Below are 23,697 nucleotides of genomic sequence, written 5' to 3' on the forward strand. Positions count from 1 at the left end.
GCATCAGAGAAGAGTTATTTCTATAGGAAAAACCTGTACTCACCATTTACTGCAAATGAGGCAAAGGTCAGAGGCACTAGAATTCGTTTGGTAGATCCCCAGACAAGATAGCATCGATGTATCTAGCCCTCAGCATTAGTATATAAAACTATAAATAGTGAGCAGTGTACTTACCAGGATGAAATCTGCAGCTATGCTAAATATTTTCACAAATAAATGTCAGGTAGTTATAATCTATTCCTTTAAGATGACCTTACTTTCCGATGATAGGCAAGCTGAACATGAGCACACTGTATATTGCTAATGAGCTAAGCTCAAACCCAAACAGAAACAACTGACTCACTATATAATAGTTTTGATTGTGTCCTGATTTTCAAGTTTGGAAAGAGGGAGGAAATCCTGAGTCTTGACAGATCTGAATTCCACAACAGACTGTTGCAGTGTCCTGGCTGTCTCTACAACCACCATACTTGTTGATACTCCAAAAAGGATTATTGTGAGTGAGGTATAAAGACTCTGAAGGTGAAAACTAGGTCCCCGTCGCAACATATACATGCATAAACCAAAGAGTAGAACATATAACCCTAGCATAAAAGTTGAGCTTTTGTCAAGTCCAAGTTTCCAAGAAGCAGGAGAAGCAGACCATAGACAAAATACATAACCTGTCATTTTGTCTCAGATTAGCTGCAGCCTTGTGTATAAACAAGAATAAAACTCACAGAGAGTGTGATGCTGGGGGATATAATCACTTGCCCCACTTCAAGAAGGGGAAGATACTGACTGAAATTTGGAAGCTCAGATTGGGCCATGAAAAATGATTCATTTGAACTAGTTGTTTATATAGAGGAAATTTATTCTGAAAATCAGGTTCTTTGATGGATGTTCAAGCCAATACTCCCACCCTGTTTCCAGCCATTACAAATTTGGAAGCATACACTGCCCATGAATATATAGAAAATATTATCTGCATTGATAACAGTGATATTAGCCCCCCCACCAAAGGGCCTGTAACCATTTCAAAGCACTGACCCATGAACCAGGCACCTTTATCTTAATATGAAGACAATAAAGTGCTGTTGTACTGCGGGTACTTATCATTACTCAAGGATAGCCACTTCAACTGCCACTCGACATTCAATGAAAAGTCTGGTTTGTAATGTTTGAAAATCAAGGCGGCCAAACCGATCAGTTGGAGATGGATGACCTAAATATTCTGATTCTGTAGAAGAGTACATACTGGATGCTGTCAAAACCTACATGAAAATCATCTCCTAAATTTTGCAAACATGCAAGTTCAACACATGTTTGTCCCACATTTACGGTTTTCTGAGGGTGCTGTGCTTCTGAAATGACAGTAGAGTCGACAAATAAAGGACTTTTGCCGCCTAGTTTCAAATCTGTTTCAGAACGCGGATTCGGGAGGTAATGATCGAGCTCATATGTCTATCAGCGATATCAGATGCGCGGTGGCAGTGGCAGCGGTTTTCCCGACTCTTGTGCTACTCTTGCCGGATACACGGGTAGTAAGTACCATACACCAACCGATGTAAAACAGACTTGCATTTGAAATAAGCGGACAACGCCCAGATCCCGAATAAAGGTCATTTCAACGAACAATTGACAGTGTGAGCGAGGTCGCCAGGCATATGAATTCCAAAAACGCGGCGGTAGATGAACAGTTTCAGGCGATGCGATCCGTATCAACACACCAAGGGTTCAGAGTCAAGAACAAGGGGAAGTTGAAAGGGCCATTGATCAAGATCCTGACTCCTTTCGGAGGCGTTGAGAAGCTGCCAGACATCGCCCAGAATCCAAGGTTTGAGTAGAATCTGGATCTTCTTCATTTTGGTGAGACACAGTCGACTTCTCTGCGAAAGGTCATGTGGATAAAGCTGACGTTGCAGGTTGGATGTACCGCTTGGTTACAAAGGCTGGACTGCCTAGGTCAGCTAACAAAAGCTTATCGATCCTTCGTTATCCTCACTAAGATATGAATGAATGGGAGATCCAAACTTGGCCAAGGAATGAGACAAAAATTTGTGGAACAGCCATGTTTTGACACCCTCAGAAACTAATAGCAGCTGCTCAACGTTAGAAGCTAAGGCATGAATATTGAATACTCACTAGGTACCCGTTGTGCATTGATGGACTACAAAATCTGTTGGCTATTGATGACAAAAATGAGAGGGACTGACGCCGATACTGTCGCCAGTCGTCATTATGCCTAGGTGCCATCTCCAACCATCTTGCATTGAGAACCTGCAAGTTCTTCGCTGTCCTCCAAGTCCTCCAGATCCTTCTCTACAGATTCCTCTCAAGACTATCACCCAAAATTTTGTGTATTAGGCATTCGGATGTTGAGTCCTTTGATGTTAGGGTCGATAGCGCCGGTTGACAATGACGGAGTTAGAATTGCGCAATCATGGACGAACAAAATCGGTCTTCGATTGCAATAGACAACGACTTTTTTTCTTCTCGGGCTTCTGCGGACTATGTCACCGTTCGGGGGACGACTGTCACGAAGTACTAGCATGTCCTGCCACAATCGCTCTATCCCTTTTATTTTCGTCGCATTTCAAAATTGGCCAGGTCAAACAAATTCCCCTCCTTTTCCTCCAGGATCACCTATGACATTGATATCTGGAAATCTTCATCAACTTCAGCGAATTGGGCCTGCATTGGTCAGGCATATGAAGTGGGTTGAGAAATATGGTGCGCTTCTGCTATCCTGTCCTCTTCTTCGTTCAAGTGACGGTCCTTTTTACTTTAGATCCCATTTTTCCAGATTTGCGTGTTCACGCGCCGAATCATCGTTCCAAATCCGTGATAGATTTGCCCGAATGCAAGCCAAACATATACTCCGATCGGCCGGTCGTTTGGGATGTATAAAGAGCTTGTCGGGCGTAAGTTGGCCGTTTTCAACATCTCTTTGGCTCACCCATGATTTCGCAAGTATCAGACGCTCTAATCCGCTTTGTACAAGCCCGACATGCAGGAGAGGTATCAGGAGCTGCAGGAACGATATTCGGTTGTGCTACTGGACTTATTGAGATGCGAGCCAGAGAAGTTCATTGACCATGCTAGAAGGTACGTTGACTCACCAGCAGAATATCCGGTCTCAAACTTACGAAGGTCCATAGAAATGCTGGTTCAAACAATCCGTGGAATTGGCCCATGGTTGGCAAGTCAAAGACGAAGACGACTATTATGAAAGCGTCGATCGCAGTACAAGATTGATAGATAGATTACACGGCGTTGTCCTAGGGAGAATTGCCATCATGCACGATTCGAAGGTGTGAACGGATTCATATACTTTTAATCCTTCGAGGTTCCTGCCCGCTGAAATGGCAGACTGCCTGAAGCTAATCCTCTCAACTTCGCGTTTGTATTCGGAAGACGAGTGTGTCCTGGTAAGCACAGATGAATACCTCTTCTCTCAATTGCCCTCTTCATGTTATTCCCTTAGGAGCCCAATTCGTGGAAGACAGTTCCTTCACTAATGTAACTCGAATTCAAAAAGCTATTGGAAATGACGGAAAGGAAATTGAACCTGCAACTGCGTTCACGTCTGGTTTAATGAGTCGGTAAGAAGTGCCATTCAACCGTGACGAGAGCCTTCCGTATACTCATTTTCTGACTCTACAGCCATGCAAAGCAGTTCCTGTGCCAGTTTGTTTGAGAGGAGGTTCGGCAGGGGCGCGGGTGCTTGGTGATAGGGCCTAACGAGGTGCTTGGTTTTATGGTTTTATGGTCATAATTAACCACATGGATTATGATACAACACAGATGTACATGATACAGAGATTTAATATACAAGATTGACAGACTAGAACACGGTCCTCTAGAAGAAAAAATCGAACCCTAACAGAAAGTTGGAAGGCTCGGAAAAGCACAGCCGGTGAAAAGAACAATTTTGCTTTAATTACAGTTCCCTCCCAGCCCGTGGAAAGTCAAAAATGACTCCGTGACGCTTGCCGTATCCGGATTTCGTGCTTTCAGATTTTGCGAAAAATGAGGGTGGTTGTGGGAATTGGGCGAGGGGAAAACCAATGTGTTGTGCGTCTTCTAAAGGAGTAGCTATAGTCTGCGATGGGAGATCTTCTCGGTCGGGAAGCTGTATAGAGGTGATCAGAAAAAAATAATAACGAGGTGAAATCAGGCCACATCGACGGAATCCCACTGATAATTCGACAGACTTACACTCTCAGCAGTTTCTGCCACCTATTAATAATGGAGGAAGGACTTGGGATTTAGCTGATTGACGACGAAGGGATTGATGTGACGAGGGCTCACCTTAGATCCGATGACGGGCCCACAGACTTGAAAAGCGTACTCGAGTAAGACTTCGGCGGCTAAGCTTACATACTCAACGTCCGGTTCTTTCTGGCTAGGCACTGGATGAAGGTCACCCAGATGAAGGCTTGTTCGTATTCTCGTTAAGTTGCTATAATAGCTGAATGCCCCGCAAGCCTCCAGAAGGGCGTCGAGACAGACTTCGGTAGTATCCTCGTGAGTTCCGAAACCATCCACATCGATGATCATCCCGCAATAGACGACGAGAGCGTCGGAAGAGGTATGTCAATTGAAAGTTAACCTTCCTAGCAAAGTCGCACTCACCTAGACGGCCCCTTGAGAATGTTATGGTCTACAAAAGCGAGAGGAATGGTGGTCATTGTTGACAAAGAGGGAGGAAAACGCTTGAATTTTTGTTAAAAACACACCCCAGTGCACTAGAGTCTATTATATAACGCTATCTTGTCTCTCAGTTGGAGCCGCAGAGCACTCTCAAGCCTCCTGAGATCAAAAACATTTCCTTGTGCTTTGAAAACCAACACAGGAGTAGGGAGACGGAGAGTGTAAGTGGGAGTAAATAAAGAACGCGATCATCACCACGTCGTGATCGATTGAGATGCCGGAGGGAACGAGACACAGGAACTCTTCGGAGTCCGCGTAACGCCATGTGAGATGTCGAGGGACACAAAGCGTGATAATTTCGTCCATTTCATCTAAGCAATTAGCTCATCAGCCGATTCAAAGCCTCTTCATACCGCTTTCTGGTTTCTCTGACAACATCTTCATCGATTAACCAGCCCTGGCCTTCTTCTCCTGCCCTTCCACTCTCTAGGCCTTTCCGGAAACCGACCGAGACCAACCAATCCCTCAGATATTGCTTGTCGAAGCTAGGCTGAGCTTTGCCTGGTTCATAACCCTCTAACGGCCAGTAGCGCGAGGAATCAGGGGTCAGCACTTCATCGACAAGGATAAGTGTCTCAGAGCCAGAAGATGGGGGCGACACGAGACCAAATTCAAATTTCGTATCTGCAAGAATGAGTCCCTTAGAGTGCGCGTATGCTGCTGCCTCCGAATAGAGTTTGAGAGAGGCTTGAGATATTTGAGTGTAAAGTTCTTCGCCAAGCAGTTTTGCAGCTGGATCAATCGTGAGACAATGACCCAGTCTCAAAAGACATATGGGTACCTTGTTCGGGAGATATGTTCTCGTCATGGGCTCCTTGTTCTGCCTTCGTTGAAGGAGTAAACATGGGCTCTGGCAACTTTTGTGATTCTTTGAGACCTCCTGGGAGCGATATTCCATGTACGGTGCCAGACTTTTTGTATTCCGACCAAGCAGAACCTGTACAACACGATGAAGAATTAATAAATTGCACAAAAGTCAACTTGGGATGAACAGGCACCAGTCAGGTATCCTCGCACAATCGCTTCAATCTGAACCACCTTTGCTTTTCTCACAAGCATCGTACGGGCCTCTAATTGATCCTTGAGCTGTTTCACCTCTCCGGGCATCTCATCGATGTTCGCCGTGACGAAGTGATTCGGAATAATATGTTCCAGCTTTTTGAACCAGAACAACGATATCTGGGTGAGCAGTTTGCCTTTGTCCGGAATTCCCTACATGTAAAATTATGATCCAGTGTATACGGGACGAGAGTTGGGAACCGGGGCTTGCGATTACATTTTTCAAGATGACATCGTAGGCGGAGATTCGGTCTGTCGCAACAAAGAGAAGATGTTCGGGAGAAGACGTCGAGTAAATATCCCGAACTTTCCCTCTTGAGATCAGATGGAGTCCAGGTAAGTCTGTGTTGACCAAGGTCATGGAATGTGTCGAAGGTAAAGCGAAAAGTAAAATAAATAAGAGAGAGGTTACAAGTGCGCTCTGACCAACTCCGACCGGCCCGGTGGTCCGCCACAGATACTCGTGTGTTCAAACGTTCATGAAACGTTCATGAACAGCACTGTACCTGTCTTCAACTCAGCTCCGACTTTACTGATTTTGTTCCGCTTCTCCAAAAGATTCCCGGAAACTATGTGATTAGCAGGGCTCAGCAGCTTCACAGGGAGATCGTTGATACTTATGGTGGAATGATATCGGAAATCGAGGCTCGTGTGAACGCAGGTTCCTGACCGTTTGTTAAACACCCCATCGAGGTCAAGGAGGCGGAGCAGCTCGACCACCTCGATATGGCTATCCTCTGCTCTGCGTTCATGATTAGTGGTGACGAAACGGTGAGAACTCGTCTGCCTATGTTACTATCTCCTTTGTACTCACCGTGTTTCTATAGACTGCTTTTATCATGTAGTGGCTTTCGACCTTGATCCCAGCGTACCCCGAAATGCAGAAGAAGCAAAAGAAAAACTCGATCATGTCGTAGGCCGCGACTGTCTCCCAAGCATCGAAGAAGTACCTCCCATATCTCCACGCTATCATCAAGGAAGTCGAACGTTGTCACATCCCACTCTGGCTCGGTACTCCTCACGTTAACAACACTGATTTCACATCCTGCGGGACAATTTATTTCAAAGAACACTGTTTCTTGTTTTGAACATCTACATCTCGCTCTCATCCGAGTCTGCTAATCTTTCGAGCCGTATGGGCGTGACCACTGGATGTTCGTGTTGGATGAGTGGCGTTCCTCGGTGTTCGTGCATTTTTCAGAGGTCCTTGCTGCCCAGGAATGCGGGTCGCTGAACGTCAAATCATTGCTCGGCTCCTCTGGGCATTCGATATGAACGGGCGAACCTATCGATTGGAAGAAATACGATGGTCTTTCACGTCGTTCGTCCGTTCCCTTTCGCATCAAGATGATTCCTCGCCACGACATCGAGGTGCTAGATGGTGGTTAAACGAGTAACTCGTAGGATATCACCCTAGCATGGGTTCTAGAATAGTATACATATGCCTACTAGATTACACAGGATATTGTACACGTTTGTTATCTGCATAAGAGTTGGTAGAATCATTTTTCAGAAAGTATGATCGGCACTGGCTTGAATGATAATATCATGAGATCTGTCAAACGGTCGGTGACATCGATCAAGAAGCCTACCTAATCTACATCATACGACTATCAAGTACTAAGTGCGCAGAGATGATGAGAAGGAAAGCGAAGCTAAGTATATCCGACGTAGATATTGTCCTACCGCAATGATAAGGATTGACCACAGCTGAATGTCCGTGTGCTGATGTTTCCACTTTGTATCGGTCAAGTGATGACAGTTTGAAAGGCTGCCAGTCGACTGGTACCTCAATAGGATAGTTGAGTTCTAGAGGCCTCTCCATTGCTGCAGATAGATGTAATCAGTTGGAATGTCCGAAAGAATGACGGCCACAACGAGACGCACATGTAAAAGTTTTTCGATCAAGTGGATATGAGTCAACACCATCCGTCGACAACAGTAGGTACCTCTTGAGCTGTACAGTTCATCGAAAGCGTCCCTGCCATGTAACGGGAAGTTATTGGAGAGTTAGATCTAGACCTCGCACAAAAAGAGCCCATATTCACCTTCACTGCCATCCTCTCCCAACTCACCGACTAAATTTTCCACAAGAGGAGCAATGAGTTGGAATAATCTGAGAATGGAATTCAATAGGCATGGTGAAGGGAATGGTTCAGAAAAAAAAACACTCGCCGTGTTTATTTATCCCAGAGTCAGGCGCACGGCCCGCACCTTCTTCCTCTCACCCATCTCTTCGCCAGAATGACATGACTTAGCAAGAAGCCACTAATGCCTTCTTTTCTGGGAATAAGGGGACGGTTCGTTTGGTTTCTATCTCATACCCTCATTCTTCCATCTCGACCACCATACCTCCAGTCTCGTTTCAGTGCGAAGCAAGGCCATTATCTGCTCACACAGACGTTTGTATGCACGCCACGATAAATATAGGATTCCATTTTGGGTGAAGTTTTGGTTCGGCGTCGGTTTACATGACTCGTTGGCAACTAAGATCATAAAACTCTTCTCTTCGCTCTGAATAAGGCTAGCTGGCCGCTGCGGCCACACTGGATATCGACAGCACACAGCATTCATCTTCCGCATCCTAGTGGGTTTCAAACAGGCCTTCAATGAGACAGTGACTGTTGCGGGATCCTCTTTCAGATTCCCAGCGCTATTGGACGCCATCGGGGCTCAATGCTGTTCGATCTGCAACCGGTGTTTCTGGAGCCGTCAAGTTGTCCTATCTATGATATATCTCTTGTGATTCAAAAACCCATACGGTTGGTAAGATTGCAGGCTCCTACAAAACTTGAGCAGAAGTAGGCCTTTTATCTTGATCCTCGCCCAACTTCTACCTGCATGTCGACGCTCGACTCAGATCAATATCGTCAGTATCTCCCGCTGCTTGAAGTTGGTCAAGTTGTGGTATCGCCCATCGTGACGGTTATGGTGAGTCTACTGCGATAGCTTGTGACCCGTGCTGACGATGGGCAATAGATGATGTGTATTGTTTATGGCGAGTTTCACCTTCCGACAAGTGATTAAAACGATCTCAACCTCATTCTAAATCAGGTTTCTACATCGCGCTCTTTTTTCTTTCCATAATTGTACTGCACCAGGTCGAAATACGGCGTCACAACATCTATATTTGGTCGACAATTACTCTCTTTGTGATATCGACAGGCATGGTCGCTGTAGAGACCACGTCGGCGTTGAGCCAGTCTGTCGTGGAATTCAAGTCCGCAAAGACACAGGATTTTCTACCTCTACACAATTTCCTAAAATCCAACCCTTCTAGAACCGCCTTATAGTGAGTGCTTTGTTCAGGTTCAGGCGCAATGCTCATGTACATAGCTCAGCGCGGTCAAGTTCAGTCTCCCTGTTGTTGCTAAGTAAGTCCGTATTAGACACATATACCTTGCCTGACAATTGCATACGATGACAGTATAGCTGCAGATTTCATCCTCGTAAGGATATCGTTCGCTGCGATCCAGGTACATTCAATACGCTGATACACTGAAGAACAGATACATAGATGTTACATTGTTTGGGGATCTACGAGACGGATACTAGTACCGTTGATTTTTGCCTCGTTGCTAGTGAATGGCAAGTGGAGTTATCTTTTCTTATGGTTCACTGTCGCCTCATACACCGCTGCCAGTGATTTCTAGCACTGGATTGATCATGTTTATCACCGGTATACGGGGTACAAGGATGGAGTCGAACGTTACCTTGGTCGACAAGGGAGCGTATATTCTAGCCATAGGTATGATAATAAGTGCGGCCTCGAATTTGGCGTTGACCCTGTTGGCCGGTAAGCAACTCAAGTTGCGATGTGTGGGAGCACGAATTCTTACGCGGTTCACGCTTTGTAGCTGGACGGATATGGTGGATTGCTCGAGGTGTTAGATCGTCCAAGACTCATGTTCTGACAGCTGTGAACAAGATAATGTCCGGTCTTTTTCTGGTTCCAACCATCCTTTCAAGGCGCTCACGCACCAACCTAGCCTCGAATCTGGGATGCTTTACCCACTCACGATGATCGTACATCTGAGCATCACGAATGCATTTCCCGATTATCAAATCCCTTTGGACACTTTGAATCTGGTCGTCTTAGCTGCTGTAGGTCGTTTTACTTCCCCTCTTTTGTCTTTTGTTAATGTCGGTTAACATAGGGAATTGCACCTACTTTGATTATCGTTCGTCTACGTCTCGGCGTCAGTTTCTCGGGGGATGGGAGCGTGACTCAGCCACCTCACTCTAGCCTATTCTTGCACTCGATCCTCCAACCAACTCAAAGGTCATCGTACTTTTCCCGACTGTCAACGGTGCCAACGGTTGGTCGTCACACCTCCGTGATAGAAGGTGATCACGTCAAACCTCTCCCCAGAGCTTTTCAGGCAGTAAATGTGGTATGACCTCTAATGCCACGTCGAGATGCTCGCATGCGGTGTCTTCCAAACTACTGGCAGATGCTTTCATGATTTCCTCGTTTCGTTAAGGTTAAATTATAGATTTTGATGTACATTACCGACCGGATTATGTATTTGCAGAGCAGCCCCCGCCCGCGAACCATGACCAAGTTGTTACGGTTTGCATGCTCTCCCAGGCGCAACTTTTGCACCAAGCTTTCGGCGAGAACGACAGCCAGAGCAGGCTCATGATATGATTCGGGAGACGTTGGCAATTTCACGGCCCGGGCCAATCACTATCCGTTAGTCGTTAACTTGATAGTGCCATGCAACATCAGCATTTGGGCACTTTGATGGCGCGGCTGCCCCGGGTTTCGGTGGGTTTTGGCGGGTTTTTGGATGGTCACACAACCGCACCACCCGACAATTCCACACAACCTCACAATCCACATATATAAATTGTACATTAATCAATAATTTTATTTATACATGAGTTTAAATTCTGCCAAAAGGATGAATGAAAAGAATTACTATAATCTAGAATGGTCTTATGGTGAGTGGTAAAGTTTAATGGTAGAGATTTGGGTGGTCAGACAGGTCCATCAATCGATTGCGAATAAATGGACTGGGGTTGCTGATGGCGTGGTTGTCGGTTGTTCCGGGTTTTCTTGGGTTGCACAACCCAAGAAAACCCGCGGCAATCAAAGTGCCAAAATGCTGATGAATGGACTACAGGCAACAGATAATGCGTTGAATCCAAAGAGACCGTTCCAATAGCCACAACATTCTCGTTGACAGGACTTCCCCCTATTTCGTAAAGTCATTTTTCCTGGGGATGAGATCTTGAGAGGGCACCACCATTCAATCGTCTCCCAAGCCAAATTCTCAGGATTGAATTGCCCTTTCGCCCATGAGCAACGTAACAAGAAAACCCCGTCCGTCCGTAACATGTTCAGAATGTGAAAGATATGCAGCCTTCATCAGCAACTTACCCAATTTAGTGGTGAGCTTTCTCGGCTTTTAAGGGCTTTTCGGGGCTTTTCAGCCGGTTTGACCAGCTCACAAGTTCAGCAGTCCACCAGCTTGTCTGTACATCGCAGCTATACTCCATAAAATAGATTTAAAACAACTTGTCTAAAGTCTAAAATATGTTATTTGCTCACCAAGGACCCCCAGCAGCGGAGGTTATCTCAAAAATGTATGTTGACCAGAAAATCTTGGCGGACGGACCCGAGCAAAATGGAGCTGGTCGGGAATCAGACATGACTGGTGGCTGGCGACTTGTTGGCTTGTACAGGCCCCAAAAAGCCGTAAAAAGTCCCCACCACCAAATTGGTAAGTTCCTGATGAATCTAGCTATGATCCATACGGGTCCTCGCTAAAGAGTATGTGATTTCGGGATTGTCTTCTTCAAACCCGGAACGAATATTATCGAATAGCAAGGGTCGATGGTGAGAGACGCCGCCAAAAACAAAACAAGACAAATGCGCACGTATGGCCGGCCACGGTATCTCTTTCTCCTGCGCCATGACGAGAGTTCTCAAAAGAACGGTGTTCTTCTTCCAATCATGATGTGGTGTGGATGAAAGCAAAACTGTGGCAAACCGTGTGGCGTTGACTCATGGTGCCAGATGTGTCAAACCGAGAATACGACCTGCCAAAGAAAGTTACATCGATCCGCAGATTTGTACGTCTTGTCCACTGTTTTTAAATGCAGAAAGGTTACGCCTGTCGCCTATCATGTACTAGGCCAGTTTTTCCTGAATTTGACAATTTAAAGCTCATCATCATTCCTCCGATGTTCATAAATGTGCCAGCATACATCATATAAGATTATATATGTGGGGTTCTTTGGTATCCCATGTGGTCCAAGAATAAATGTAAATCTCTAATAATGTGATGTCCAAAAAAAGAATACACTAGGTCTAGAATCTATATACTAAGCAGTCTGCCTGTCTACTACCAACAAGATAGATTCCCTTCTGTGGGGTTCAGTTGACACACAATGAAAAACACCAGATGGAACAATGACCAAAAATGGTAGGGCTAGAAGATGATGGAGCCAGAAGAGTCAGTATATAGAATTAGCTCTTTTTCAGATGTTGGATCATGTAATAAAAGCTCAGTCATGAGTTCAGAACAAATTTCTCTTATATGAACAACCACTTCAAATGAATTGCCTCTCATGGCCCAATCTGAGCTTCCAAATTTTAGCCTTCTTCAAGTGATTATTTACCCCAGCATTACACTCTCAGTGAGCTTTTAATCCCTCATTTTATATACACTGTGCAGCTAATGTGAGGCAATATGACAGGTAATGTATCTTGTCTATGGTCTGCTTCTTCTGCTTTTTGGAATTCAACACCTCAAGCTCAGTTTTCATACCAGGGGTGTATGTTCTACTTTTCAGTCTATGCATTTATATCTTGTGCTGAGGACCTGGATTTCACCTTCAAAGTCTTTATATCTCATTCATAATAATACTTTTTGTGGTATCAACAAGTATGGTGGCTTTAGAGACAATCAAGATGCTACAAATGTCTACTGTGGAATTCAGAACCATCAAGTTCCAGGATCTCCTTCCTCTACACAATTTCCGAAAGCACAACATACTCAAAACTGTTGGAGTGTAAGTCAACAGTTTATGTTTGAGCTCAGCTTATAAACATTATATAGTGCACTCTCTTCCAGCTTACCTATCCTTGCCAAGTAAGCTTCTCAAAGAAATATAGACTCTGCCTGACAAATTATAATTATTTGCAATGTCAGTGTAGTTGCAGATTTCATCCTTGTAAGCACTGTTTACTAGCTTACTGGCCAGCTTTTTACACTAATGAGGAACAGATACATAGATGCTACCTTGTTTGGGGATCTATCAAACGAATTCTAATACCTCTGATTTTTGCCTCATTTTCAATAAATGGTGAGTAGTCCTTGTTTCCATACAGACAACTCTTGACTTAGATGCTGCTACTATAACTTGAAGTAATTGCTAGCATTGGAGCAATCTACATTATTATAGGCTCAAGAAATCTAGGCCTTGAATCAAACTTTATCTTGTATGAAAAGGGTGCAACTATCCAAGTTGTGGGTCTTATTATGAGTGCAACCTGCAATTTAGTGTTCACTTTATTAACAGGTAAGTGGTTGGGAGTTGTGGTGCCCATGGATTAACTTTTACTGAGGTGGACTTTCATGAAGCTGGACGGATATGGTGGATTAGTCATATTGAAGCATTCAAGGGTGGCATCAGCCCAAGGTTGATGTTTATAATCAGAATCATGTCAGTTTTTCCATCCCTAATTCCCACCTGCCTGCACTTACAATTTTATTGTGACAGTCTTGAATCTGGGATGCTTTATCCTCTGACAATAATTGTAACTTTGAGCATCCAGAATGGATTCTCTCCATCCCAAGTCCCTATGGAAGCTTTCCCTCTGATTGTCCTGTCTGCTGTATGAGAATTTACACCACCCTTTACCTTCCAGTTGCTCTGATTATTTTTCTTTCCAGGGTATGGCACCAACCTTAATCATTGCTCGTGCATGCTTGGGGTTGAGCTGTGTCAACAACATATCATCTTACTCCACAATGAACTTTCATGTGCCCAGTTCAGCCCACGGTTCTTCTGAGTTGTAGCTTTAACATCATGTTATGTACATGTTAACACCTGCCGTGCCACTCAAACAAGAGCTCACTTGTTTGCAACTTGTTTGTCAACCTTCAGGGCTTCCGAGTCATAATTCATTGTATTGTGACACCTTGTTCTGCACCACCATCATCATAGTATTTAGTATCGGAGCATTTTTTGTCAGTTTGCTCTCCAACACCCTTTCCGAATCCCACCTATTTCTTCACCGTCTGATGTTGCTGCATAGATATACCGTTGGTATACAACAACGTTGTTCCAGAGGGGAGTTACACTGAATGAATGTTAAACTGTCATTGATATGGATGGGTCCACAGTCCCTTCCCTATCATTGTCTGCTCAACACTGCTGCCCGGTCGCCATTGTCATTTGTGGCTAATCATTGCCCAAGCATTCTCACGTATAGATTTAGATTGAGAAAAAAAAACCACCGAGGCTTGGACGTTGGTTCGCAGATGTGGGTTGCTCGTTAAGCAGACGGAAACCTGCCCCTGCGAACCATATTTTGTCATTAGTGCACAATCCGGACAGGCTGGATGATCGACGACGGTACTGACTTGCATTCCAACTGTGACGATTCTTGCTGACGTAGCTTGGTAGCCCTGATTGCATTTGGAGGGGGACCAGTACAAAAATCATCATATCCCAACCATCATAACTTAGCAATTTACCAGACATTCTCTTGAAGACACTGCGTTTGCGGGGATTAGTATCAGGGATGTTCCAAAAGCGGCCAGAGAAGTTGATGTACCTCAAAGCATGCCACATACCAGCGAATCTTCGACTCGATGCATCACCCCGTCGTGAACACACTCTCGTGGTGGCGCGTCACCCAAACTTTGGCCGCGCTGCTCGTGTATTGGTATCGTCGCACTCGACAAAACCTTTATGACTATAAGGCCACGAACGCGGGAGGAAGGCCTTCATAATGCCGTTGTTTATGGCACTGTCGCAGATCTAGCAGCCCGAACACATTGAACTTGTAACCGCCATCGGATAGTGAGAACCCTTGCTGATATCGCGGTGGCGATGAAGAGAAAGAGATATATGGAGCCGATTTCGAGACGTGGTTTGTGGGTTAACGCTGTGCCGTTTCAGATACGAGGCGCCACGCTGACGGATATTCAACAGCAGATGTGACATGCTGAAGTTTCGATTCTGGGCTCATGAATAACATATAAGAAGTGACTCGGGTGGTTTCGTATTGGTGCCATGACAAGCTAGCACGCCATTGCGCGTGTGGAAGACTGTTCCCTGACAAAGAATTGAAAGATTGTCAACGACGGGATGAGGGGAGTCTAGTTGTCTCACGCTCCTTGACGACCCAATTGACCTTGACCACCATGATAGCCGCCCCTTCCCATTCCCCTTTCACGCATGTTCTCAGCTCAAACTATGCAGCCAATGTAGAAGAAATACAGCAGATCGCAAATTTAGTTCAGCGGTCCCAGGAGGACTTGAAACAAGTCAACATTGAGATAGCTCGCCTGGAGGAAACACTCGCGAAACTCAGAAGCGAGCGGGACGCTCTCAGTGCCTACATCGACGATCATCTCGGTCTTACATCGCCTTTTAGACGCTTACCAGACGACCTTCTCAGAGAGATCTTCCTCCAGTGTTTGGAACCGTACCCAGTTCGTAGCACAAAACATGCACCGTTAGTGCTCACTACCGTTTGCAATGCATGGCGAAACGTTGCTCTGACAACTCCACGTTTGTGGTCGTCCATCCATATCTACATTCCGGTATGCAGAGAGTTCGGAACTTACCGAATGCTCGTAGATGAACGACGAACGGGGATTGAGCGTTGGCTGGACAGATCAGGCTCTACCTCTATCACTTTCTCAGTTACCTTCGGAATCGGGGGGTGGACACAGAATCCTCAGGAACTCAGGGAACCTGTTCTTACAGTAGCTCAGTCGGTCGTCGATACATTTCTTCGATACCGGCGACGTTGGTTCAGGGCTCGTTTTGACGGGGTGCTAGCACCGTTTCTAGATCCAGTGAAATCTCTGAACCCGGAAGAGATGCCTCGACTGCATTCTTTAACGCTGTATAGTGGCCGTTCGAGCATCCCCGACGCACCTCATCTGGAGAGCCTAATTCGGTCTGCACCTTCGCTTCGTGTTGTCGACTTGGGCTTCGAACATTCACATAATGTGGTGGCACTCCCATTGCGTTGGGAGCAGATCACCGAAATATCTCTTCATCCACACCTCGGCTCACTGGAAGTCTTACCTGCACTGCGGATTCTCTCCTTTATGCAGAGAAATCTAATGAAGTGTTCGTTTTGGATCTTCCCCCACGTAGCTCCCGATGACCGAGCTGACCTTCCTCGTGTCCATTTACCCTCATTACAGTCGTTTGAAGTTTTATTCCGCGAATCCGCCATCGCCCCAGTGTCAATCGGGCTCAGTCATTCGGATAACGTAAAGCTATTCTTTGACTCCATAACTTGCCCATCCCTTCTCCATCTAGGCGTGGACGTCGACTTTGCCTTGGCAGATTCTCCTCTGAAGTTGTTCTTGGAGAAATCCAGTTCGTCTCTGAGATCCTTCAGCACCAACCTCCCCCTACCTGCATCTGAGTTAATTAATCAGTGCATTCGACTCATGCCTTCGTTGACCTCCTTGTCCCTTCAACGAGGTGTCTTCTGGGGTACGCAACAGGACACAGGAGCAGCGATCCGGGCGCTCACTCCCGCAGAGCCTTCGGCAGGTAACAACTTGTTGTGTCCGTCGTTGGAGGACTTGACGCTCCTGGAGATTCATTCTGTTGATGCAGAACGGGTAATGGACTTGATAACGAAGAGGTTCGTGCATTGTAAAGTGAGACGCTTAAGGTCGGTCAAGGTGGTATTCAGAGGCGGCCCTAATATTCAAACGCTTGACCATTGGGAGGATGAATACCGTCCTCAAATTTCTGACCTTCGAAACCAAGGGCTGTCGATAGCATGGCAATTTACCAAACCTAAACTCCCAAATGACCGTTCTGCCGCAAAGGTGGATGATTTACCTGATGGAGGACATCCCACAGATTGCCCACATATTCCAAACCACCTCTTGTATCCTAATTTGGATTCGTACTGAATTGACACCAAAAGACGGTGAAACGAGGGCGAATCAGAGTCGATGACAATACCGCAAGGGCAGACAATGGAAAATTAGAATATTGCGCAGGAGATAGGACAGGGAGAGAAAATAGCCCAAGGTCACTCCTTGCTCTTGCTCTTCTTCTCTTTGTCTTTCTTCTCTTTCTTCTCCTTCTTCTCTCTCTTTTTCTTTTCGCCCTAACAGACTTGTAAGACTATCATTAAACAAACTGGCAATAAAACACTCACATCTTCCATGTCTACGTCCTCTTTCTGGACAGCAATAGCAGCTTCGGCCTTTGCCTTTGCCTTCTTCTCTTTCTTCAAGGCCTTCTTCTCTTCCTTCGACAGTTTAACCTTCTTAGGCGACGGCTCACCATCCTCATCATCATCCATAACATCAATTTTTCTCTTCTTTTTCTCCTTATTTCCTTTCTTCGGACTAATTCCAAGAGTAGTCAGTGCTGGCTCGCCGTCCGCGTCTTCCATATCTACATCCTCGTCATCATCCAAAGCTAATCCCTCTAATACCTTCCTCATAGCATCGGCGTTCTTGGAAGGTGGGGCACCCGTCTCAAAAAAGTTGAGACGTTCCTCAACTTGAGCTCGCAAAGCCTCACCGAACTTCGCTGAAGGGTTGTCTAAACACGTTGAGGGAATGAATAGTTAAGTCAAAGATATCAGGTCGGCGGGAAATCATGTCATACCAGAGTAACAATCTATCCGTGACGCTATCGAGCACTTGTTGGCGAGGAATCTTGATATACGACCCTTGTGTTTTGGGTTTGCACGACCGATGAAGGTAGAGTGGTATAAGAGACCGTACTGTTCAACGATGAATTGAGCGCTGAGTGGGTAACGGCCAAGTTAGAAAACTCACTTTCGGAGTATTTCCCTTCGTCTTCAACGCCCTAAATAACGCCTTCTCTGCACCCAAAATCTGGACTGTACTTGCCGGGTACTTGCTCAAATTCGTCAAGCTACCTGCGTGACTGATGAGCCGTGCACCGATCCTCTCCCCAAGTAATGCCGTTAAGCTAGGAGCGACGAGGTTCATCTTCTCCGTTAAGTATGATATTAACGACTTTCGGTATTCTGCCAAAGAGATGACTCGCGTTGCGAACGAATGGATGTTAATCATGTCCAATTCGGAAAGGGAGGAGCCCATAGATCCTCGAGCCGCGTCCAAAATATTCCGGGCGGTGGTAGTGTTATCCTCGAGGAGAGCTTCGAGTTCAGGAAGTTTATCTTCACTCAGCGTATCCTTGTCCCCGATGAATTGTGCAGCTTGAGCGTATTGGTAGTTGTCCGGAACTAACCTGACGAGTTCGGGAAAGTGATATCCGTACCATTCCCGAATACGCATCGAGAACAGATTCACGTCCTTGTCCAGTTGATCCAACAGAGCTATTGCCTGAATGATCATGTTGTCGACTCGGTTCACGTTAAACTTGAGTTTCGCTCGCGAATAGGAGTGACCGAGACCTAGTTGGGCTTTCATTAGGTCATCATCCTGGAGCCCTTTGAGAAGTTTTCCTGCGTGTAAACGAAGACCGCGTATGATATTTTGTGCGTTGTCCGAGGCATCACATTGAATGCCGGCTGTTTCTCGTATGTTACCGCCCAACGAAGAATCCGAAACTGCCAACACGGCGGGGGTTTTTTTGGAGGCTTTGGAGAGGTTCAATTCCAGAAGATCCTTCAAATAGTCGTTGACAAGGCCTAAGGGCGGAAAATAATGATAATGGCGAACGCGATATGAGCCTCAAAAGTGCCAAGAAAGAAATGAGCGCAAAACGCACCTTCCGATATATCGTTGGCATTCTCCAATGCATGAGCAGCGTTTTTGAACGGTGCAAAACTCATCAACGAAACCATTTTCCCGAATTTTGAGAGGTCTTTTATGGAATCCTGAGCTGCTTGTGAGTGAGCAGCAATATCTTCGCTGAGCTTAACTTGGAAGAGGCCATAACCAGAAGAAGATTCGAGGAGAGCATGGGTGATCATCGCTGAGTGCAGCGAGCAGGCCCGTCTTTTCTGGTGTGCAGGAAGAAAAGTAGATTACATCAGCAAATACTCCAGCCTGGGCGCTTACACGCTCTCAGCAAAAAGCTACCCAGGCTGAGATTTCACCTTGCGTCGTTTGCACAAAATTACTGCTCCAGCGGCACCTCGGGTTCATGAAATTTCAAAATCACTTCTTCAATCCAAACCTCAGCAAACTTGGAACGGTCTGGCAGCCGATGAAAAGCTGGAGATTGGTAGAAATTGCAGCAGCTATTGACCCGCAGAACGTGGAGCGCGAGTGTAATGTCGAGCCAAGGAAGTATCATATCGCAACGCATTTATTTCTGGGGTTCTTCCCCACTGTTTCGCCAAAACAACGTACTTCCATTTTGGACGAGTTGCTGGCCACCTTTGACCTTATCCTTCAACTTCCGCAAGCAGTGCATTCTTCAATGTTCTGACTTGAATCACCCTTCGCCTCTCTGTCGTTGGTCAACTGGTCGTCCACAGTTCTTTTTATTCCGAACCCTTCGATCCATCGTGAACACCGATGGTCGGAGACGTATCCGAAATCAAGAAGAGTCAATATTCAAACGTTCAAGCTCAACTTGTGTCATGGGTGATCCAGACGCCTGTACCGGTTTTGGTTCCCAAAAACGACCGCCTTCCAACTCCACTTCCCCACCTGCTTAGCAAACCCGTACTCGTCTACTATGGACTTCGCAGGCAGTGTTCCGAACGATAGCGTAGGGGAAATGCCCTGTAAATCAACACGCTGGTCAGGGATTTAGTGTGCATGACGTTTCTTACCGACATGGTAGTCGCGACGACTCTAAAATCAAGGAAGCCCTGGGTCCAACACAGTATCAACAATTCAGAGTCCACGAGCTGAGCACGCGCGCACATGCGGATGTGATGACTGTTATTACTCCAAAATATCTTCACATGAATCCTTCTTGGTCCCTGGAGGATACTGACGGTCGCGCGTCAGTCAACTTAAACTCGTCTTAGAAACTGGCCCTCAACAGCACCGCCTAATTGAGGGTGACCTCCGAGTCCCGACGCAGAAGAGTCGAAGTGACTTATATGGTAACGCTTGTTCTCGGAATGACTTCTTAGTGGCACGATCTCAATGGTAGATTCGTGGGCTGCCCCCGCCCTTCGACCAGTTTCATTCTGCCGATGCTACGATGGAGTGCGGTAACTTTCCTTCAACACAACCATGGCTCCAGTCTCGTACATTCAGAGGTACTCTACTATATATTGCCGATACTCGTGAACTTCATGGACACCCTGAAGAAGGGGGAATGGTAAGTAGGATATCCATACTTCGAACATTTCACCCGGTTATACTGACGGGAGTTATACTTCAGTAGTCAGTGCTCAGCACCAGCAAGAAAATCTGATTCCTGAAGACGGTAACTCAGTCACGGTCTCACAGGGAGCTGCAGCTGTATGATAATTCTGATGGCAGTAGTCCGCCTGCGTAGATGGCAACTCGAGTGGACATGAGGGCACCTGGTCTATGCGGTTACTACTATCATTAATCTTTTTATCGAGTGCCCATGGTTGTCTTGATCACCTATACGGCCTGTGCCTCATTTTGCAGATGGCTTCGCGATCCATTCCCGCTTATATGTATATCTTCCTCCCACAGATTCTTCTCAACCATGTTGGTCTAGATTTTGGTCCTGCCGTGCTGCACAATGGCCTCTCTACGATTTTCGGATCATGTACTATCAGACTTCTTACAGAATATCCATATCGTGTCTTCGCTTTTTCCGTGGCAGCTTGTAGGATACGGTGGAGAATGGTGCGTTGACACGTATTCGTCTGTGGTAGACGACTACTTACTGTACTCCCAGTGACTACGACAGTTCCTGCTTTGGACCAAACTGTGTACTATGTATCTATCTACTAGTATGTATCCTGAAAAGACTCGGCTGCTATCTTCTAACACCGTTACCAATCCAGATCTTTAAGCTTGAAGAATCATCTATCAAGTCCACCTGAGATCAGTCCACGATTGTTAAGCTTATCAACCGAGTTCCACGAACTTCGTGCTACTTCAACACCATCCGAAAGAAAATGGAAGGAAAAAAGTCGCATCGAAAACCATCCACATTGGCCAGACACTACTAATGGCTTCATGTGAAGTTCGCAACTCGGCCATAACATTTCTTTGAGCATCACGTTTGCATCGCACCCGCATGCATCTGTCAAGGCTAGGAAGGAAGTCTGTCAAGTTAGTCTTGATCCCCGTCAAATCAGCGAGAAATACACACGATGGGGCTGGTCCTATAAAAGACCCCGATACGTAGAAACAGATCCAGCAATCCTGCTCTACTCCCTCTGACCATACAACACAATGAAGGTCTGTAGGCACCCTCACTTTTCCGCCAGACTCCCCAATCTGACGACTTCTTTGTTTAGCTCGCCGCAGTTGTCTCCATCGCTGCTTTCCTTGCCGTTTCTCTCGCTTCTCCCTTTGAGGAGCGAAGCGGAGTCCATCTTACACAGGCTCAAGCAGAAGCTCGCTTGATACCTGAGGGTATTACCGCCTCCTCTTCCGGCGGATGTACCTCTAAGAGTAATCCAACTTGCACGTCCTACGATGGAATCCTCTCCGGTACTGTCGATGGGGTCATCACCTTGAAGCATGCCTCTGGCGTCAGCTCCCTGGTAATCACCGGTGGAACAGAAGTCGGCCACGCAAGTGGCACTTTCTCCCATGCCAACGGATATAAGGTCGATGTTCGGCATCAGACCGGGCTCGATAATTACATCCACTCCGCTTTCACGAGGATCGCTGACAGGTCCGACGGTTTTCCACAGTGGGAAGCTGCGAGTGGCAACATTTACTGCGTCAGTCTTCTTTTCTTTTCACGACAGAATGATACTAATAAACGCTTTCAACACAGGATGAGGGAACCCATTGGGATATCACTTACTTCTAAATAATTGCGTAGAGTACCATTGCAAGAAGCTTGTCTCTGTTCCTTCGGAGGCGGTTGTATGTATAGTCCGGCGTCTAATGAGTGACTTTCAATCACCCGGACCTCTGTCAGCGGTGAGTTGATATGAGAAGCGAGTTATTTTAGCTCTCACTTGTTCACAAAGAGTATGTCTCTCGGTCTGTTATCAAATCATCTTCTTCCGCTCCACCTCTCAGACTCCTGAAGTTAGGACTCGTCTGATCGACGATGAAGGCAAAGTGCAGATGGAAACCTTTCATGATAGCGCACTCAGATGACTACATCCGTCATCTGTGCACTGACCATGAGATTCGCCTCTGCCTCCCTCGCTGCGCTCGTGCTGGGTCTCAATTATCGGTTCTCGAGGTCAATAATTACCGGCAGGCCGTCGATTCTCAAACCGGCGCTGTTGTTCGGTTCCGGAATAGCATCCGCAAAGTGTAACATTGTTGACATCTGGTGAACGGTGTCCACAGATTTACCATATGCTGCCCGAACGATGATCAACGTAGGAGCAATACCCTATAAGTAGACACGCCAGTCAGGGATTCCGTAACGTGAACGTGTATGATGTAAGTTCTTACCGACATGAGCGTCACGACGATACCAAAATTCAAGGAAATTTCACCCCGAAGCCCTGGGTTCAATACACGCTCTATGATAAAGAACACCAAGAGTGTGCTTGCGTACAATAACCCAGACTCAACGCTATCATTTCCACTGAGCACGTTCACAAATGCGGAGTGTGATGATGACTACGTACACGATCGCCACAATAGTTGCGAAGTCGGTACTGTTCGGAGTGGGCCTTCCTAGTAGTTGCCTTGCTTTTCGGCCGATCCACCAAATCCTTCCTCCTTGTTCAGATGTGTAAGTTCTCCATTCGGAGTGAATCGAGACCGACCAACCCGTCATGAACGTCAAAACTATCTGGAACAAAGATATGACTATAATCACTGCATTATTGGCGGTGAGAACCCTCGATAGAAGCCTGGAATCAGCTTGACCAGGCGTAGATTGAGTGAGCCCGACAGTGCCTGCAAGAATGCAACCCAGATCGAATCCTACCGGTAAACCAGGAGATATGAACAATAATAATCGGAACATTGGACGAGAGTCGGACCGACCATTCAGAATCACGGTGGCAAAGATAAGTGGGTACAGCACGAACACGTTGGAATTCCAGATAACGTAGCATCGATGGATCTTGAAGCTGTGATGAGCATTGCCTCTCGTGAAGAGTGTCAGAAGAACCTACCAACATAGAATCTGCGACCGCACTGAACCGAAGCTTCGTTCATCGAAAGGTTTTGAAAAACAGATGACACGTACTTCATCAAACACGAGATCATGCTCAAAGTTGAACTGTGCAGGGCGGCATCGGATTGTGAGCACGATGATAGTAATCAGAAGGGATTCTCCACCTACTTCCAAGCAAGCATCCCATCATCGTTATGTATATTCTTGAATGATGGTGTGTTGCCAGACTCCGTTGAAGTTGCAGACCGGAATTCAGCAACAGCATTTCGCGACTGCCCCCATGTCTGCATTGCAGTGAAAATGGTTGCTAGCAGAAAAAGAGTAACGATCGAGTACATGTAAAGCTTGGGAGCGGTTCCTTCACGGCGGGAAAGAACTTGGACCGATAGCACAAATATGAACATATAGATACCTGTTAAGAGAGGTCTTAGCAAACGATCTGCGTCTTTGAAAGTGTCAAGTACTAACCATATAAGAAAAACAGCACCTATAGGAGAATATATGTCAGCGTGGTCTAATTCAATGAGAGATGGTAAATTACCGAGAGGGCAGAGATGGTTAGAGGGA

General features: G+C 46.1%; 10 protein-coding genes across 10 annotated transcripts; 6 read left to right on the top strand and 4 right to left on the bottom strand.

Moving 5' to 3' along the window:
- Positions 1-2,492: 2,492 nt before the first annotated feature.
- E1B28_009140 (uncharacterized protein) lies at positions 2,493-2,889 on the top strand (the record flags this gene model as incomplete). Its single annotated transcript, XM_043154008.1, has 2 exons — positions 2,493-2,712; positions 2,771-2,889. The coding sequence occupies 2 exons, from the start codon at positions 2,493-2,495 to the stop codon at positions 2,887-2,889; spliced, it is 339 nt and encodes a 112-aa protein (XP_043009295.1).
- A 100-nt stretch (positions 2,890-2,989) lies between these two features.
- On the top strand, positions 2,990-3,237 carry E1B28_009141 (uncharacterized protein; the record flags this gene model as incomplete). The annotated part of the gene is made up of 2 exons (XM_043154009.1): positions 2,990-3,087; positions 3,141-3,237. 2 exons carry the CDS (start codon positions 2,990-2,992, stop codon positions 3,235-3,237), a joined length of 195 nt encoding a protein of 64 aa, XP_043009296.1.
- A 685-nt stretch (positions 3,238-3,922) lies between these two features.
- On the bottom strand, positions 3,923-4,542 carry E1B28_009142 (uncharacterized protein; the record flags this gene model as incomplete). Its single annotated transcript, XM_043154010.1, has 3 exons — positions 3,923-4,114; positions 4,201-4,221; positions 4,294-4,542. 3 exons carry the CDS (start codon positions 4,540-4,542, stop codon positions 3,923-3,925), a joined length of 462 nt encoding a protein of 153 aa, XP_043009297.1.
- A 472-nt stretch (positions 4,543-5,014) lies between these two features.
- Positions 5,015-6,115, bottom strand: E1B28_009143 (uncharacterized protein; the record flags this gene model as incomplete). Its single annotated transcript, XM_043154011.1, has 4 exons — positions 5,015-5,427; positions 5,477-5,632; positions 5,694-5,907; positions 5,972-6,115. The coding sequence occupies 4 exons, from the start codon at positions 6,113-6,115 to the stop codon at positions 5,015-5,017; spliced, it is 927 nt and encodes a 308-aa protein (XP_043009298.1).
- Positions 6,116-9,420: 3,305 nt separating this feature from the next.
- On the top strand, positions 9,421-10,154 carry E1B28_009144 (uncharacterized protein; the record flags this gene model as incomplete). Its single annotated transcript, XM_043154012.1, has 4 exons — positions 9,421-9,550; positions 9,612-9,687; positions 9,744-9,858; positions 9,912-10,154. 4 exons carry the CDS (start codon positions 9,421-9,423, stop codon positions 10,152-10,154), a joined length of 564 nt encoding a protein of 187 aa, XP_043009299.1.
- A 4,964-nt stretch (positions 10,155-15,118) lies between these two features.
- E1B28_009145 (uncharacterized protein) lies at positions 15,119-18,938 on the bottom strand. Its single transcript, XM_043154014.1, has 4 exons — positions 18,691-18,938; positions 17,769-18,610; positions 17,596-17,713; positions 15,119-17,529 (listed from the first exon to the last, which is right to left on the bottom strand). Exons 1-4 carry the CDS (start codon positions 18,893-18,895, stop codon positions 17,087-17,089), a joined length of 1,608 nt encoding a protein of 535 aa, XP_043009300.1. The 5' UTR covers positions 18,896-18,938; the 3' UTR covers positions 15,119-17,086.
- Positions 15,141-16,886, top strand: E1B28_009146 (uncharacterized protein; the record flags this gene model as incomplete). The annotated part of the gene is made up of 1 exon (XM_043154013.1): positions 15,141-16,886. The coding sequence occupies one exon, from the start codon at positions 15,141-15,143 to the stop codon at positions 16,884-16,886; it is 1,746 nt and encodes a 581-aa protein (XP_043009301.1).
- Positions 18,939-19,198: 260 nt separating the features above from the next.
- On the top strand, positions 19,199-19,588 carry E1B28_009147 (uncharacterized protein; the record flags this gene model as incomplete). Its single annotated transcript, XM_043154015.1, has 1 exon — positions 19,199-19,588. One exon carries the CDS (start codon positions 19,199-19,201, stop codon positions 19,586-19,588), a length of 390 nt encoding a protein of 129 aa, XP_043009302.1.
- A 1,675-nt stretch (positions 19,589-21,263) lies between these two features.
- Positions 21,264-21,852, top strand: E1B28_009148 (uncharacterized protein; the record flags this gene model as incomplete). Its single annotated transcript, XM_043154016.1, has 3 exons — positions 21,264-21,269; positions 21,329-21,760; positions 21,817-21,852. The coding sequence occupies 3 exons, from the start codon at positions 21,264-21,266 to the stop codon at positions 21,850-21,852; spliced, it is 474 nt and encodes a 157-aa protein (XP_043009303.1).
- Positions 21,853-22,221: 369 nt separating this feature from the next.
- E1B28_009149 (uncharacterized protein) lies at positions 22,222-23,420 on the bottom strand (the record flags this gene model as incomplete). Its single annotated transcript, XM_043154017.1, has 8 exons — positions 22,222-22,392; positions 22,455-22,578; positions 22,634-22,727; positions 22,779-22,934; positions 22,998-23,076; positions 23,129-23,150; positions 23,203-23,235; positions 23,299-23,420. 8 exons carry the CDS (start codon positions 23,418-23,420, stop codon positions 22,222-22,224), a joined length of 801 nt encoding a protein of 266 aa, XP_043009304.1.
- Positions 23,421-23,697: the final 277 nt, after the last annotated feature.

The sequence above is a fragment of the Marasmius oreades genome, chromosome 5 (assembly GCF_018924745.1).
Source record: "Marasmius oreades isolate 03SP1 chromosome 5, whole genome shotgun sequence".
NCBI classification, from domain to species: domain Eukaryota; kingdom Fungi; phylum Basidiomycota; class Agaricomycetes; order Agaricales; family Marasmiaceae; genus Marasmius; species Marasmius oreades.